The following is a 12,245-nucleotide window of genomic DNA, read 5'->3' on the forward strand; positions in this document are numbered from 1 at the left end:
GCAGCCCAGAGGTAGATATTGATTGGAATGCTAATTGTTGTCCTTAAGAAGAATGGCTTATAAAAAAAGCATATCACAAAGCTTGGCAACTATACACTTAGGGGGTGGGAGATCAATTGAGGTGTATAAGGCTCTACACAAAGTAAATACCAGGTAGTTATAAAATAAGTTTCCCCATTCAGGAGACCCTAGTGTCAAAACAGTCAGAGATAGTGCTGTGAAAATTGGTGGGTATGTGCTTTCCTTCACTTGAGATGACATTCTGAAAATGGAGGACTGCATGCAACACAGTTTTGCATAGCATCTCATTAAGGATGTTGGCTATATGCAGTTTAATGCTTGCTTTCAAATTGACAAGTGTCTGTATGCCACCAGGGAAAACTGTCTTTCAGGTATCCCCATAGCCAGAAATCACAGCAATTGAGATCTGCTGATTGGGCTGGCCAGAAATGAGGAAAGTCTCTAGAAATGATGCGATCATTTCCGAATGTTGAATGGAGCAGTTCCTTCACTTGTTGAACAATGTGGGGTGGGATCCCATCTTGCATGAACACTATGGTCTCCAAACATTGCTTTTCTTGCAGAGCAGGAATAATGTGAAATCTTAGAAAAGTGTAGTACCGTGCACTAGTTACCGTACACCTTACAGGGCCATGAAGTGTAGAATCTTTCAAGAAAAATGGTCTGATAAGCTCTGCTGTGAATCCACACCATACTGTAACGTATGGACTTTATAGTGGTCTTTCATGCACAGCAGATGGACAAGAAGTTTCCCATATTCGGCAACTTTGTGCATTTACAGCCCCAAGAAGAGTGAAATGTGCCTTATCAGACCACAAGATCATTTGAGCCCATGTATCATGAAGTTCCATATGAGCCAGAAATCGTAGAGCAAAATCTATTCATTGTTGCTGATCACAAGAATAGTTCTTATACTACGTGAATCTTGTATGGAAACCAGTGTATATTCAAAGCACTTTACATACAATAGACCAAGGAAGGTTCAAGTCTCTTGACACAGCACTGGCACTACCGACTGCAAAATGTTTCACATTCTGACCATTGCAACCGGCACTTCATCCACTACCTCCATTCCGACACGTGGTCATCCCATGTCTGAAATTACACCTAACTCCCCGTCGCTCCAAATTTCTTTATTAGTTTTCAAAGCCCCACTGATGTCAAAGAGTCTTTATGCAAATCTTTAAGTTTCCGATATTCACGTAGTGCTGCATTAGCATTACTATTATTCTGGTAGAACAGTTTTACTAAAAGAGTACATTCCCTTTTTGTAAGAGCCATAATGGTTATTGATGGTGGCATTGCCTTTCTCCTTTTATCTAACAGGATGTCATTTGCGTAAGCAGCGTGTTTTGAAGTAAATGACAATTTAATAGGTGCAGTGCTGTTTTTCCACTGGTGACAGAAATTTGAACCAATTTTTTTTCTCTGAAAATTGCTTCCCTATACCCTAAAATGACATACCCACCAATTTTCATAGCACTAATAACTGTTTTGACACTAGGGTCTCCTGAATAGGGAAACTTATTTTATAACCACCCAGTACATACAAGGAATTTCACAAAAATTTTTGAAGTGGCATCGCTGAACTCTGATGTAAAATACAGCAATGTCACATTACTATGCAGTTCTAAAAAAAAAAGCATTATACTCTGGCTTTTTTGGTAGCATCTTCAAGGCTGGTCAGTAAATAATCACGATTTACATGCCTCCTAACAATCATAGCTGAATTTAACTATGTTGAGTATGTAGATGTACAATTCTCGAACACTAAGGAGAAAATGCAGCAGAAGTGCTTGTACCAGCAAACTTTACAGGCAGAAAGTTGCAGACTAAAGACGTTTAAGGCAGTGGATGGCTTTTTAAAGAAAAGTAGTCAAGTTGTCTTATGCAATGTGAATGATGAATTCCAGCCTGAAACAAGGATGCAGAATGCTGAATTCTTGAAATAGTAGATGATGATTCATGGATCAGCAACTGACAAACTGGTGTGCCACTGTCGATGTTAACTACATGATTGCTTAGTTACTTTTTTTGATTATTTAGTCACCCACGTGATTACGTAGTAACCTTTTTTTGCAAGCTGGATAACTCTTTATGGCTGTAACTATTTTGGCACGAGACAGAATTTTACATAATGTGTATTACTGGATCAAAAAATCCTCTTGCTGTAATGTTGAGAACACATCAAGACATACTGCCCACAAGGTTTAATGCTACTGTTGGTTTTCAATTGATTGGAACTCGCATTCTTCCACTGCAACTTTGCAAAAAAAGCATGTCCATGCAGTGGAAAAATAGACTTTTTTTTGGAACACATTTTACCAACTAGAGTACACAGGGACGGGCTGTCCTGAGGGTGAAAGGGGTGCTGCACCTGGGTGCAAATGTTTAAGGGGCGCCTGAAAACCTGAAACTTACATACACATATGAAGAAAATTTTAAAGGGGGAGTGCCAAATTTCAATTGGCATCCAGGCACCACATACCCTAGGAATGACCCTGAGAGTACAGATGTGGGTTATACACGAGGAAGCATCTGTACATTTCGACCACAAATGAAGGTCCACTTCAATGCTACCTATCCCCTGAAATGGATAGGTTAAGATGGGCCTGTTGCTTGCCTACCATTGCCACCAGATATGACTTTATTGGATTACTGTCTGTAGGGTCATTTAAAAAAGTTTGGTATATGCAACAGACACTTTGGACTTTAGCAAAATCCAGCAATGAGCTAAAGTTGCCTGTGAAGCTATTTGAGCTGTGAAGCTATCACAGTGGTAACTTTAAAATGTGTTTGACAATCATTATTGCAATGAACTGAGCCAAAGCCAACATCCAAATTTGGGGGTACTATTTTGAACAACTGTTATAAAATAGCTTTTATACATTTACTTTGAAATAAAGCTTCTAGTCACAAAATGAAAGGAGAAACAATTGCTCACTGTTGTAATGAGCATACTACATGGATATACCATACAAATTTTAGTAACTATGCAAACATACTTAATTGTTTGGGTAGTTGAAAAAACCCAATTCTTGGAATGGACAAATGAAAGGGGCAACTTAGCTTTTATGACCACCTGCATTGGATTAGCAGCTGGTTTATAACCTAACCTTGTACTTTTGGGGACGGGGGCTATACAATAATGCATTGGCATTCCGCTTGTAATGTCTATGGTCGCATTATCCTATTTATAGATTGTCTTATATTCACTGAACCATAAATTTATTTCAGGACTCCTAAGAATTTTGGAAATGATAACTGTTTGTATGCAGATCACTTTACTGTTGTTTTAAAGTAAAATCAGTTAGAAATTAACCCTTCCTTCGGAAACATGTCTACTAGCAAAAGAAAGTGTTTCTCAATTCGCGAAAAAGTCGAAATTATTTGTGAGTTACAATGTGGTGCAAAAAATGTTGAAGTGTGTAAAAAGTTTTCTTTGTCTTCTTCAACAGTATCAATATTATGGAACTGGAAAAGAACATAACCAAAAAGAAAGTGTGAGGTTACAAACACAGAAAAAGCATTGCTTTAATGGTTCACTACAAAAAGAAGGGCTGGATGTTCAATAGACGGTCTGGAAGGCTCAAGCGGAAAAATTTTCTAAACAATTTGGATGCAACAATTTTGTATGTAACAACAATTGGCTGAATCGATTTAAAAACCGACATATCATTTGTGTGAAAATTAGTGGAGAATCTCGATCTGCAGATCCAAAAATTGCAAATGAATGGATTGACCATATTTGGGTAGAAATCAGGAAAGATTTCAATGATGAAGACATCTACAACACTGATGAAAGAGGAAATTGGGTTTAGTATTAAGTGTATGGTTTTGAAATTACAGACAATTAAACTGTGTTTAATATTAAGTGTACTGTAGTTTATATAAGCATATTAATACAAATAGTAGTACAAAATCATTAAGCACCCTGCTACAATTTGATAACCTATGAATGTAGATGCAAAATACTCATTCAGTTTGTTTGCTATCTGAGGAGGATCATCAACAGTCGAACCATCGATATCAAGTGGGCCAATCAGATTCATCCTCTTTCTTTTAGAGTTTATATAAGTAAAGAAATCCTTGTTGTTTTTCTTGGCATCCTTTGCCAAAGATTTCTCGTAATCTGCCTTTGCCTGCCTAATCTCCTTTGTGACCCGATTACAGACTAGCTTATATCTGCCATAGGCTTCTGAGTCACTTGATAATTTATATGCATCCCATGCATTTTTCTTCTCTGTCATGAGTCTCATTAGTTCATTTGATAACCATTTAGGCTGAAACCTTGAACAATATTCCTTAATAGGTATGAAACTTTTAGTAGCATTCACGATTAATTCCTTGAATGCTTCCCACTTAGAATTTACCATTGGCAACATTGTCAATTGATCACACTTTACAGAATTTAAAACCTGTCTGAGACTACTGTACTCACCTTTACGGAAGCAAAAACCCTTTCCTTTACCCCTGATGGTAATTATATCTTTAAGTAAATCCTACATCAGTACATTATATCTTTAAGTAAATCCTACATCAGAACCACTAGGTGGCAGTGATGACATCAGTGATCACTGCCACCTAGTGGTTCCTTTATCTGTAAATTCTTAATGCACGAAGAATCACTACTGATAATCAGATCAAGAGTATTACTCCCTCTAGTTGTTTCCCGAACATACTGCTGCAGAAAACAATCATCCAATAAATCCACAAGTCTTACTAGTGAGTGAGCGACCAACCCACAAGTTCCAGTCAATATCTGGGAAGTTAAAATCCCCCATTATAAGGCATTCTGATTTACTAGCCCACTCTATTTCTCTGTACAATTGTTCATTGTACTCATTCGAGTCATTTTTGCTTTTGCAGTGCTTATGTCACGCCAAACTGACTCAAAAGTGCACTGTTCATCTATGAATGCATTCATAGATGAACATAAAATCAAAAGAAATGGATACATTTCTTTTGATTTTATGTTTTTCTTAATTAACAGCATAACACCTTCCTTCCTTCCTATCCTCTCTATCCTTTCTGTACACATTGTACTCCCCAAATTCCAGTTCTGCATTCCTTATATCTGTGTGACACCACATCTCTGCTATTCCAATAATATCCACCTTTGATGTCTTGACCAACACTTCAAATTCATCAAATTTATTTACTATACTTGTAGCATTGGTATATATGCAAGTATACATGTACCTATTCTTATTATTAGTTACCCTAACACATCCGATATACCCACCTGTTTCACGATGATTGCCATCAGTCCCTGAATCCCCCAGCACCCCTCGCTCCAGGTCGCTACTTATTCTAATAGAAGTTGTGCAAGAATCACCTTTACCGCTGCCTGTGGCTACTTTTTACCTTTTAGTCTGTGAATCCCCCCCCCAAGCTAGCAGTTTTCTGTCCCACCTAACACTGCCTCGATAGCATCAGCAAATATTCTTGTACCCTTTCTATTTAAGTGTATCCCATCCCTGTAGAAGCAGTCTCTCCTGTTAACAAGCACAGACCAGGCTGAAAAAAATTTTACCCCTTGAGCCTTGCACATTTCCTCCAGGGCCGAATTGATTGACAAGGCTCTCTCCCTCCTATTGTGTCTGGGCAGAATTGCAGACACTTTCAAATTTAACCCTAATTCACGACTTTTTTCGCAACATTGACCTGTATTTTTTAAGTAAATCTGCAGATCTTCTACTCTTAATGTCATTGGTGCCAACATGTACAACAATATCACCTTTTGTGCCCTTAAAAGATGACATATGCTTTACAACGTCATCAACTTTTGCCCTTGGCAGACATACCCTGGTCCTATTCCATCTATCCTTTTTACACAATATATTCCCCGTCTCCCCCCTTTTTTTTTTTTCAGTTAGTTGTTGGTGCGAAAGCTTCTGTGGCCATAATGCACCTCTCAAGGTTTTTACAGTACTTTGATCCAAGCCCGAGGCGGGATTCAAACCTGTGACCGTTGGGTTGCCAGGCAGGCACTTTACCCACCCTGCCAGCCCGGTCGGCTCCCGTCTCCCTGACAATAGTCACCAACAATAACTAGTTCGTTTGGGACCAGTGCATTCTGCCTTGGAGATTGCCGCTGTGTTGCCTGATGCCCAGGAGCAAGCTCTGGCGCTGAGTTGGGCAGCTGAGAGCTTGACGGGCCCCTCATATTAATTTCTTTGAGGGCATCTACCCTACATCTCAAGCTCTCATAGATGCCCAATAGAACGCTAAGTTGATGCCTAATTTCTAGACACTCTCTGCACCTGGCACACACACAAGACATCCTCCTTGGCTAGATCATGTTCTGCTCCAGAGAGTTCGGCAAACATTTCACAAGTTGCACATCTTGACCAACACTTCAAATTCATCAAATTTATTTACTATACTTCTAGTATTGGTATACATGCAAGTATACATGTACCTATCCTTATTATTAGTTACCCTAACACATCCCATATACCCACCTGTTTCATGATGACTGCCATCCGTCCCTGAAATCCCCAGCACCCCTTGCTCTAGGTCGCTACTTATTCTAATAGAAGTTGTGCAAGAATCACCTTCACCTCTGCCTGCGGCTACTTTTAAGCTTTTAGTCTGTGAATTCCCCCCAAGCTAGCAGTTTTCCGACCCACCTAACACTGCCTCGATAGCATCAGCAAATATTCTTACACCCTTTCTATTTAAGTATATCCCATCCCCGTAGAAGCAGTCTCTCCTGTTAACAAGCACAGACCACACTGAAAAAAATTCTACCCCTTGAGCCTTGCACATTCCCTCCAGGGCCAAATTGATTGACAAGACTCTCATCATGTGTTCCCTTCCTATCGTGTCTGGGCAGAATTGCAGACACGACATTAGTATGTAGGCATTACTAATATTATTTTTTTATCTCTAATATTTCTTTTGTTTTTTGAATCTATATTTTTATCAAGTTATTCAGAATTAAAAAAAAAATAGGAGGTAGATTTAACTGATCACTGATATAGTGAGTAGTGGTTATAACAAGGAAATTTTGTCAGTCTTTTGATGCTCATTATAACCAAGTTCGACTGTAGTTAAAAAAATTAAGCAGTTATATAAATGAAGTGTTTTTAGCTCTATTACAACTTACCTCAAGGGCCAAAATGAGTTTTCCATTGGCTACACTATTTAACATTTGGGTTATATGACCATAACACTCTGGAGATAGCTGGCAGCCTCCCTAAAATATTTAATGAAAAATACAAACTGTTTTGATTCATTATGATTATAAAAATTATTTGGAGTTATTCCTGTAGTATGCAAAACATCAAATGCTTATTTACAAAAACTAAGCTAACATGCATTAAAATAATTGGTTAATATTATTAGATGATTCATTATAAATGAATTATCAATTAGTAATTAGTTTCATGATTTTAATAAATTAGCTGTTTATCATTTTTCGCTGTAATAAGTTTTCCTGGCAAAACAAAATGCCAAGTGTCATTTGAGTGAAATATCATCATCATCATCAAAATATCAAATAACGAGTAAACAAGAAACAAGTAAAAGTATGAATCATGAACATTAACTGGTATCTAAAACTGGTTAGCTTTTTTTTATATTTTAGGTAAAAAACTGTTTTTATTCTGCTTCTATTAATGAATTTAGACTGAATCAAGATCTATACCAAGATCTTTACTCAAACAAGTAAAGTTAAATCCTGGCAATACAAACCACAAGAAGGTTTCCACACCTTGAATTCAACTGCAGACAGTTATCAGTGAACTAGTTCAAATGTCCATTATATAATGAAAATTGCCTTTATACTAAGTTTCATACAGCTGACCTAGCACTTTCCTTCCATTTATTTCTGAGTTCAGCTATGCTTATGAGTTTTAAGAGTTAATAATGATCCTTCTTGGGATGTTCTTGTTTGTTAGTTGTTGGCACATCGGCTTCTGTGGCCATAATGCACCTCCTTCTTGGGAGTGGAAGCATTTTTAATTCCACGGTTGACTTTTCTAAACAGATGCTACAGGACATGATGTGTGTGTGTGCACACGGAACAAATGGAATGTATGGACTGCAGATATATTTCAAGTTTGAATGAACTGTTGTGACATAAAAAGGGACTTACAGTGGTATATGTGATAAGGCAGCATACGTGTGAAGAGGTCGTTTAAAATTAAAAATGCTCTCATTTTTAATTTTTACAATTAGGAGTAAATTGAGCATTTTACTCTGACTATTTGCAATAGACAACATGCTTTCCCATAATGATAATCAGGAATCAATATATAGAATTTCGTTAGGTATTTCACTTTGTTTTGCCAAAATGAGAGTCTCTTTAGCATTACCGCATATAAGAACAAAGAAAACTTATGCTATCTTTAAATAACTTCTTATGCACTACTCCTAAAGTAGTCAAAATATTACTTCAACATTCCAGCATTTTATTCTTCTTACATTTGAGCATGGCTACCAATTTAAAAGTTAAAATATTTAATAAATAAATAAAAATAAAATTTATTTTTTATAGTCTATAAAGCCATTTGTAGCCAGAAGGGTTTACCACTTCATTTTAATTATTTATGCAGCCAACATACCAGCACAATGGTTAATAATGGACCATGCATTTTTTTTGTGGTGGTGTAAATTTATCCATGCAATGTGCATACCAGTATCATATACACTATCCCAGGTTCATCACAGCCAGCTCTATATGCTTTTCTTCCTTGAAATTATTCAAGACATGTGCAAGCAAATTTAAAAAGTATGACAGATTATCATAGAAGATTAATTTCTGTTTCAATCTTTCTCTTCACAAATTTACTAATTTATAAATTCATTTGCAGTCAATTTGTAAATTAGTGAAAATTTCACTAGATACAACACAATATATTTAGTGTTGTATCTAGTGTATAATGAATTATTCTGCTTAAAATAGGTTTATGAACGGATAATTTTTTTAATAATAGTATAACTGAAAGTTATCTGCAAAACAAACAGATAACTGTTATTAGATTATATATATATATATATAAAATAAAATATTATCAAACTTGATGTATAATTACTGAACTTACCAAAGGATCACCTTTTGCTGCATCAAACCCTGCTGATACTAAAATCAGTTGTGGATTGAACTAAAAAAAAATTAACAAAACAATTTTATAGTTTCTCATAATGTGAGTATTATAAGGGAAAATGGGAATAGAAGCATTAACAAAGAGAAGGCATTTTGCTGCTTTAAAAGAAATAGAATTTAATCAAGTTAAAAAATGAATAGGAGGTGGTCCTACAGCACTTCATGTAATTTTCAAGCTAAATATCACATTATCTGAACATAAGCTTCAATTATATTCAGCCCTGCTATGCACATGTTTTTCTTTAAAGTAATTTCCTAACCTGATTAAGTTTTCAGTTTTTAAAGCAGTGGAAATGGTTTTCTCTGAAAAGTCTCTGGGTGAGAGACTTTTCAGAGAAATAATTGCATGACTGAGCCAAACAAATGGGTACAAGAAATAATTGTGTGACTGAACCAAACAAATGGGTACAAGAAATAATTGTGTGACTGAACCAAACAAATGGGTACAGATCTCCATAAGCCCCTTTTCTATATTAACAAACCCTAAAAACTGATTAGAAACTTAAACTGAAAATATTCATATACTTATAAAATATGCAAAACTACAAATTAGATGGAATTTTATAAATAAAGTTTTGTGGAAGGCTAATATTAAAAATGTTCACAGAATTTTTTCTTTCTTTCTCTGGAAACTTCTAGAGATATTCCTCTATTTACGACAGTAATGTATTCATATAAACCATAAATCAAAAAAAGTTTCAATTTAAATAATTGTTATAAAAAGACAATGCATTCCTTTAACACATTTGTTTATAATTTAGCTGTTTACACAGTTTTTTTTTTTTGCTGTCTATGCTGGTGTTCAGCTGGCTAACAGTGTGATAGAGTTACAATATGGTCCAGAATGAATATGCTGTGTGTATGTGTACACGGGGAGGGGGGCGAGATGAAGTTATAGATACGTCACAGTACATCCATATGATATGAATGTATTATTGTGGGAGAATTCAATTTTAGGTGGGATAGGTGGGTTGGTAACACAGTGGCAATTATTTCTAGATCATTTAGTTGAATGCTTCTTATATCAACCTAGCTTAGATCTTACATGGGGAAAAATATTCACCTATTTTCATGGGTTGGTAACACAGTGGCAATTTCAAATACATATATATATATACACGGTTATGCCCAGTTAATTTATTAAAGTACAAATAAAATAAAATATAAGTACAAAATTCAGTAGCTTTCGGAACACGTGTCCCTTTATCAACTGACAAATTTGAATACATTACAAGCAAATGTGGCACGTTACTCATGAGTCATTGTTGTAGCACGGACGTGTGCTGCCTTACGCCAGTGATCATCCATCAATAAAACGGTTGTCTCTAGGATGGGATGTATACGCATGCCTTTCTGGCGATTTAATGCCTTAGGGTTGTTTATTATGTTTAGTGACTCTAGCCATAGGCGGTGGCGAAAGTGTCGCGCGTGGTCCACTATCTCAAAGTCGCGCTTGGGGTCAAGATCGTGGTTGGTAGCCCAAAAATGTTCTGCGAGCACGGACTGGTCAGTTTCGGCAAGCCGGATTGCTCTGTCTTTGAGATAGTGGACCACGCGCGACACTTTCGCCACCGCCTATGGCTAGAGTCACTAAACATAATAAACAACCCTAAGGCATTAAATCGCCAGAAAGGCATGCGTATACATCCCATCCTAGAGACAACCGTTTTATTGATGGATGATCACTGGCGTAAGGCAGCACACGTCCGTGCTACAACAATGACTCATGAGTAACGTGCCACATTTGCTTGTAATGTATTCAAATTTGTCAGTTGATAAAGGGACACGTGTTCCGAAAGCTACTGAATTTTGTACTTATATTTTATTTTATTTGTACTTTAATAAATTAACTGGGCATAACTGTGTATATATATATGTATTTGAAACTATGGACCCCAGTACTCCAGGCCCATTTGTCACTACAGTGGCAATTATTTCTAGATCATTTAGTTGAATGCTTCTTATATCAACCTAGCTTAGATCTTACATGGGGAAAAATATTCACCTATTTTCACCAAGATTTCAATTGATACTGAGAATGTTTGCCTTTAAAAACCATAAGCATTCAGTAACATATGGAACATACACCAACGAGCCAAAACATTATGATCACCTACCTAATATGATGTTGGTCTTCCACGTGCAGCCAAAACAGCCCGTATCGGCGAGGCATGGATGCTACAAAATTTCTAAATGTGTCTTGTGGTATCTGGTACCAACACGTAATCAGCAGATCCTTTAACTCCTGTAAGGTCCATGGCTGAGACGCCGCAGATCGGAGCTGCTATTCCAACACAAACCACAGATGCTCGATGCGATTGATGTCTGGGGAATTTGGAGGCCAGGGCAATACCTGAAAGTCTTCCTCATGTTCCGCGAACCAGTCTCGAACAATCCGGGCAGTGTGGCATGGCGCATTATCCTGCTGAAAGATGGCACTGCCAGAGGGGAAGACCAGTGCCATGAAAGGGTGCACCTGGTCAGCAATAATGTTTAGGTAGGTAGTAGATGTCAAGAGTGCCTGGAACATGGATGACTGGACCCAGGGTATCCCAGCAGAACATCGCCCTAAGCATGACACCGCTGTCACCGGCTTGTTTTTGTCCCATGGTGCCATCACTTCCCCAGGTAAACGACGCACACATACACAGTTGTTCACATGGTGCAACAGGAAACGTGATTCATCGGACCAGACAACTTTCTTCCAATCACTCAAGGTCCAGTTTCGATTCTTGTGTGTAGGTGCTATCGCCGGTGAAACGTAGTTGGAATGGGCACTTGGTGCAGCCTGCGGCTATGCAGCCCCATTTTCAGCAGAGTTCGATGTACTGTGTGTTGTGACACATCACTCCCATCATCAGCATTCTAATTACTGGCGAGTTGCACCAGAGGCACCCTTCTGTTGCTACATACCATCCGGGAGATCCTTTGCTCACCTCGAGCATCGATGGTTGGATGACTGTGGTCATCCAACACCTCGCCGGCAGTTTGTGGGTTCCCCCTCCTCGGACCATTTTCGGTAGGTACTAATCACGGCTGACCGTGAGCATCCCACCAGCTGTGCCATTTCAGATATGCTCAGACCCAGTCGTCTGGCCATTACAATTTG

General features: G+C 37.7%; 1 protein-coding gene across 5 annotated transcripts in view; it reads right to left on the bottom strand.

Annotated features, from left to right (window-relative positions):
- The window catches only part of LOC150084061 (protein deacetylase HDAC6-like), a 463,437-nt gene that overhangs the window by 67,573 nt on the left and 383,619 nt on the right, over nucleotides 1-12,245 (bottom strand). For all 5 annotated transcript variants that reach the window (XM_090375877.1, XM_090375876.1, XM_090375878.1 and 2 more), the window contains 2 exons: nucleotides 9,075-9,134; nucleotides 7,136-7,225 (listed from right to left, as the gene is read on the bottom strand). In XM_090375877.1, the coding sequence (XP_090232003.1) occupies nucleotides 7,136-7,225; nucleotides 9,075-9,134 (150 nt within the window). The remainder of the gene's footprint in view (nucleotides 1-7,135; nucleotides 7,226-9,074; nucleotides 9,135-12,245) is intronic.

The sequence above is a fragment of the Mastigoproctus giganteus genome, chromosome 6, assembly GCF_048544385.1.
Source record: "Mastigoproctus giganteus isolate SK-2022 chromosome 6, ASM4854438v1, whole genome shotgun sequence".
Taxonomy (NCBI): Eukaryota; Metazoa; Arthropoda; class Arachnida; order Uropygi; family Thelyphonidae; genus Mastigoproctus; species Mastigoproctus giganteus.